General features: G+C 34.1%; 1 protein-coding gene across 1 annotated transcript; it reads left to right on the top strand.

Moving 5' to 3' along the window:
- The first annotated feature begins 784 nt into the window (after window positions 1–784).
- Window positions 785–1,821, top strand: LOC146935848 (autophagy-related protein 16-like). The gene is made up of 3 exons (XM_085757649.1): window positions 785–1,061; window positions 1,157–1,319; window positions 1,627–1,821. Exons 1-3 carry the CDS (start codon window positions 901–903, stop codon window positions 1,762–1,764), a joined length of 462 nt encoding a protein of 153 aa, XP_085613775.1. The 5' UTR covers window positions 785–900; the 3' UTR covers window positions 1,765–1,821.
- The last annotated feature ends 4,074 nt before the right edge of the window (window positions 1,822–5,895 follow it).

Here is a 5,895-nt window from a genome sequence, read left to right as displayed (position 1 = left end):
ATTTAATTAGTTGATATGGGCCTAATGACTCTCACCCTATATAATGCTACAGTCGCCTCATCTCAAGAAGAGTATTTTACGTGTAACACAAACAAACAAACAAACATATCATCCCTTCTCCCTACGATTATTTGACACGCATCAATGAGAAGAGTTGAATCAGCCGCTGCTTTGCCAAACAGCCCTATCATGGATATAGGTATTCCTAATATCTAATTTCAAATATTGCTTCATTTGATTACACTGTAATGTTATGTATATATGCACGTAACAGTGGTTTGACAAATTTCAAGCAAACAAGTCCATGTAATTTTGTACTGTTATGGCCTTTTTGTTTTATTTAAATATTTTTTATCGATTATACATAAACGTGATATACGCACAATCCAGCAATTATATTTTTATTTTTTTTGACTTCAAGCAAACAAGTCCATGTAATTTTGTACTGTTATGGCCTTTTTGTTTTATTTAAATATTTTTTATCGATTATACATAAACGTGATATACGCACAATCCAGCAATTATATTTTTATTTTTTTTGACAAAAGCAATTATTTTTTTTCTTTTATTTTGACCGTAAACTGAATTAGGGTTTCCTTTATTTAATTTTGAAGTCATTATTGCCATAGAAATAAAACCTTCCTTTGAGTTGAATTTTAGATTTGATCTAACTTACAGGTTTGTTATATAGATGTGATTTTTGATTTGGGTGATATATGATTTGTTTTGAAATTTAGAAGATTCAAAATCAATTTTATTTGGATTTGGCATAATTTTCAATTATTCTTGTAATATCATATAGTTTCGGAAATAAGGCATATAGTTTATAAATATTCGTATAGTTTGCAAGATCAATTCTGAATTCTTGTGTTCATTAATATTCATCCAAATACAATAACAATGGCAGAATCTTGGAAATCGGAAGAAGAAGTTGCGACTGAAGCAATCAATCATGTTTATAAAGCTCAAGCTCAGTTGGCCGAGTCTAGAGACTCAAAAGTTTTGCTTGAACAGGAAGAAAGTGCAATTGCTGATATGCAGAAAGAGTTGACAGAATTGAGGTTGATTGATATTTCTTGTGTGTTGGAACAGTCACTACTATTTATTTACTTTGTTATACATGATTGTGATTTTAAATTAATGTTGCAAATTGCAGGGACAAGTGTTCTCAATTACAGAGAATTGAGAGCGAGAATTCAGAATTGAAAGAAAAACTGGAGCAGATGACTATTAAAGCCAATAAATATGATAATGGAATTAAGTTGTTGATTAACCGTTTCATGCTGGAAAAAGTGAAGCATGCTGACCACCTAGAGGAGGTATAATACAATCATTGTTAGTAGTTTTTCTATTCAAAACATATAGTGCACTAAGATGCACGGATACAAACATCATATACGACACAGACACTCGTATGCCGACAAATATTAATATTTTAGAAAATCACATAATTCATGTGTCGGCATCGTGTTGGTGTCAAACGCAACACGTGTCCGACACTGGGACATACCTAATCCGAGGAATGTTCGTGCTTTATATTAATGCATAATATATTTGAATCATTGGATATTTACATTAGTAGTTTATATTTCTTACATGATTGTGATGTGAATCCTATCTATTTAGGCAAAAGCACTATATGAAGACATGGTTCAGCGGCTAAGGGCTAGTGATCTTGGACAACTTGCAAGGGAACAGGTGGATGAAATTATTCGTCGAACTGAAGAAGGTGCTGAAATCTTTTCAGGGTCAAAAACAATATAGTTGTAACTTCCCTTCCCGTTTTCCTTTCTTTCATGAAATAGAGGCTTTTTTTTTTTTGAAGTTTTATTCACTACAATAAGCCCTTTGGTAGTGTTTCATTTAATTCATCAATAAAAGAATAATAATATTAATTCAGTTTTACCAGTTCTAACAACTTATTGTTAAGTCTGTGTGCATCTCCATCAGACCAGCCAAGAAATATGGGGCTTTATAGAGGGTCTAATAAAGGGAGCTTTTCAATTTGAGGCTTTTCTGACACAGCTCTAATTATAACGATGGAAAACATTTAAACAATGCGTAAGGAAGAGAGCATTTAAGCCATATCTAAATTTTTGGGTTCAAGTATGAGTTAAGTCTTATATCACCTACAAAAGAGCAAAATTTTATATATATAAAAGATGTGATCCACATTCAATATATCCAGTGTTAGAGATGTGACGTCTCTCTCTAACAGTCTTAGAGCATGTTACTCAAGACGTTTCATGCCATAAATCTAGCCCTAAAATTTTATTCACATTAGCTAATAGATTCCTGAATGATTTCTTGTATATAAATTATTAGTTGATGAATTGTAAATGTTTTGTATTTGTTAGATAAAATAGAACAATAAAAAAGAACAAAAGGGGACACATGGGAGAGAATGGATTTGTACCCACGAACATAATGTTTTTATAATAAATAAATACCTTACATAGCGTTGATTCGCGGTGCGCTGATGTGGAGGAGATTGGAGTTCCATGGTGGAGGAGAATGGTACTAATTTTAGACACGTTAGCACTATAACGCTCAAGTTAGTATCTAAAAGAGGTGGCTATATGGGAGAAAATGAGTGAATTAAAGTGGATCTTGAGGGTGACACTGAGTCACACATATAGAGTAAATGATCACTTCACTTTGGTCCCTGACTTTACACCTCGTTGTCACAAAGGTCTCTGACTCAGGATTAAATACAAAATAGTCCATGGATGTGCAATGTGATGCGACATTGAGTCACACATAGATATAGACGCAGAGAGTTCTAACTGTCCCAATGAGATGCGACACGATCCATAGAGGCAGTTAGAGATGAGATGGACGACGAAGATTGGTTTAAGGCACACTCTTGTGCAGTGATCCGCACAGGGCTATGTGTTCACCCGCGTCGTACGTATTTAGCCTTGTGCACTAGCTTAGGCTTTGGCTTGTTGGGCTGCTTATCTTTGCGCTTTTTCCGGTCAATAGTTGCCGCCAAGTTATTAGTGTCTTTACAACGTAATAGACTTGTCCTAGCGCCTGTTCTTGTTGACGGCACCACTTGTAGTTATTTCATAGTATTGTGGATTTCCTGCTGACGCATGCCATTCACAAGAAGTCGGCACCCTTGTGGTTCACCGCTATCCATTGTCATGCTCAATGGGTTTGTTCACAACTTCTAGATGCTTGATGGGTAATGTACTCTATTTCATGACCTGTTGAAGATGGATGAGGATGAGTTATCTCAAGACGTTTTCAAATGTTATTAGCATAATTTGTCTATGGGAAATGTTAACTTGTGCCCTTAAGGCACAAGTTTAGAAGCCTAATGTGGAAATAATGTATTGGAATGCGTGCATTAAATTGAATCTTTAATGTTTTAATGAATTGAATGCACAAAGTTTAAGAGAATATTTATTTTTTTGGATATCTTAACATGTGCCCTAAGGGCACAAGTTAACACTACCCTTTGTCTATTGATCGTCGTGCATATCTTTCTTATGTTTGAAACGTTAGAAATTTCTGTGAGAGAAACACAACGATATTTCAGTGCAAATACACAAACACATAAATGAACAACATGTGTAATTTTGACATTTCTGTGAGAGATGAAGATTGTAAAAAAAAATGTAACCGTAGTATTTGATTTGAGAATATTAAATTTAATATGCTCAAGCCCAATGAGAGTTTTTTTTTTCTTTTTTTTTTTCATTCAGAATTGATTCTTGCTTTCACCAACGAAATATCTTAATCGAGAGATAGATAATATTTTTTAAGGTTGAAAAGTAATAAGAGTATTTTGGTTTTTATCTTTGTAATTCGTATTCTAAATAAAAAGTTGTCACATGATTTAGTCATGAACAGTTCTTATTTTTGTTCAGTCTTTTGTTAACTATTTTATCGAATCTCATGACAAGTTTTTAAAAACAAACAAGGTACAAAGAAATTGTCAACTCCGGTCCCATGTTTTTTTTCAAGGACAGTCCCATCTTTTCTAACAAATAAAACACAAACATAAAATCATAGGAGAATATTATTTCCATTCACCTTAAAAAAAAATTGTTTCTATGAACTATTGTTTAATTTCCAGAACTTTTTATTCCACGTCACTTATTTGATAGCTAAAATTAATGTTTAATCCACATTGAGTTGGATAATTTATAATCAAGCCAATAATACAATGTCGTGGTATAAATCTCTATCGATTCAATTTATTGTTGTTCATCTTTCTGTTTTAGTTGTATTTTTAGAGCATTCTTCTTTTTTCATTGTCACTACGGATGAAGGCAACAATGACGGTGCAGTGCTTCAACACGGTGGTGTGGTCTTCATGGTGGAACGAAGGATGTTTGCAACACTCCAACACCCAAGTTAGTGTAGGAAATGAGATTGGATGTGTAAAAGTGCATGGGAAATGAATCATATCTTGAGGGCGGCGCAGAGTCACCCTTATATATAAGAAGGAGGCGCCAACGGTCTTCGTGAGATGCAGCGTTTCATCAGGTGATAAGTGCCAGAAAATAGTTTATTACACAGTATATTTGAGGCACAATTGTTACTTGTTTTACAAGTTATCTAAGGAAAAGCAAAGAAAATATGAATAATTACCCTATTATGCTTTCTATACCTTACTCTATCCATTTGTGCAGGAATTGAATATCAAGACACTAAGCATGAAAGAAAAACAAAGAAAATGTTCAAAGGTTAACGCGGCATGGCAAGCCCATGGCGAGTTGAAGCCGAGAGCACCAGACCAACTCCCCGGCATGGGTGCCATTTTGATGTAGTATTTTTCTATAAATCAAAAGTAAGTATTTGTAATTGTCTCCTTAGGGACTAGTGCGATATCATAAACCGTTCAACATCGATTATCATTTTAAGTTAGGGTTTAATTGATTGTTTGTTTAAAACTACTAGAACTAAATTGCGAAGATAAAAATGGATAGTAATAAGGCGTAAAAGCGTTGGGATTAGAGTTCGTTAATTAAACGTCAAATATAATCTAATGATCACAATTGAAAAAGGCGTCGAGATAATGATGTAAAACTAGCGCTTGTTGGGAGGCACCCCAATTTTGTAAGTAAATTTATTGTTTTTATGCATATTAGGAGTAGAGGTCACATTGCATACCAAACATCCAAAAACAGAAGCCAAAAAATTAGAGTCTGAACCTGTCATAACTCGCCAGGCGTGTATATTTCTCCATGGCGAGCCTTACATGTCCTTTTGACCTGCGTTGACCTCCAAAGTACTCGCCATTGCGAGTAAACGCTCGTGAGGCAAGTTGCAGCAGGTCTAGCAGTTACAGATTCCTAGGTCACTAACCCACATTATCTATCCCCAACCACCCATTAATCACCCATTACCCTCATAATTTCGGTTACTTTCTCTTTCTTTTCAAAACAACTCTCATCTTTCTCTCTTCCAAACCCTAACACATCAAAAATTTCCAAACTATCCCAAATCAAGTCAACATCAAGTCAAGCCAAGCATTCATCTGCATTACTGGACATATAATCAGGTTTGAAGTTCTTTAAATTCGAAATTTACATGCATATTATCATGTAAGAACATCAGGGTAGTGGATTATACTTTAGGGTTTAGTGTTTGAGAATATGTTATGTGAAGTTAATGTCATTTTCTTACAATTCCTAGATGATAGAGAGGAACCAGAGTCAAAAACAACTTTTTGTGTTGAAGATTTCAACTTTTGAAAAATAACCCATTTTGTAAAATTTCAAATAAATATGGCTTTACACAAGTTTTTGATTTAGGGTCATCTCTATGACATCTTTCTGGTCGAAAAAAAAGGCTAAATTAGGGTTTAAACATAGTTAGGTTGAGAAATAATGCAAAAACTGATGAAAAAGTGTTAATTTTTGAATTTCTGGGTAACTC

The sequence above is a fragment of the Medicago sativa genome, chromosome 3 (assembly GCF_051527215.1).
Source record: "Medicago sativa cultivar Bolivia chromosome 3, Bolivia_mono, whole genome shotgun sequence".
NCBI lineage: Eukaryota > Viridiplantae > Streptophyta > Magnoliopsida > Fabales > Fabaceae > Medicago > Medicago sativa.
This window is presented reverse-complemented; position numbering and strand designations above follow the sequence as displayed.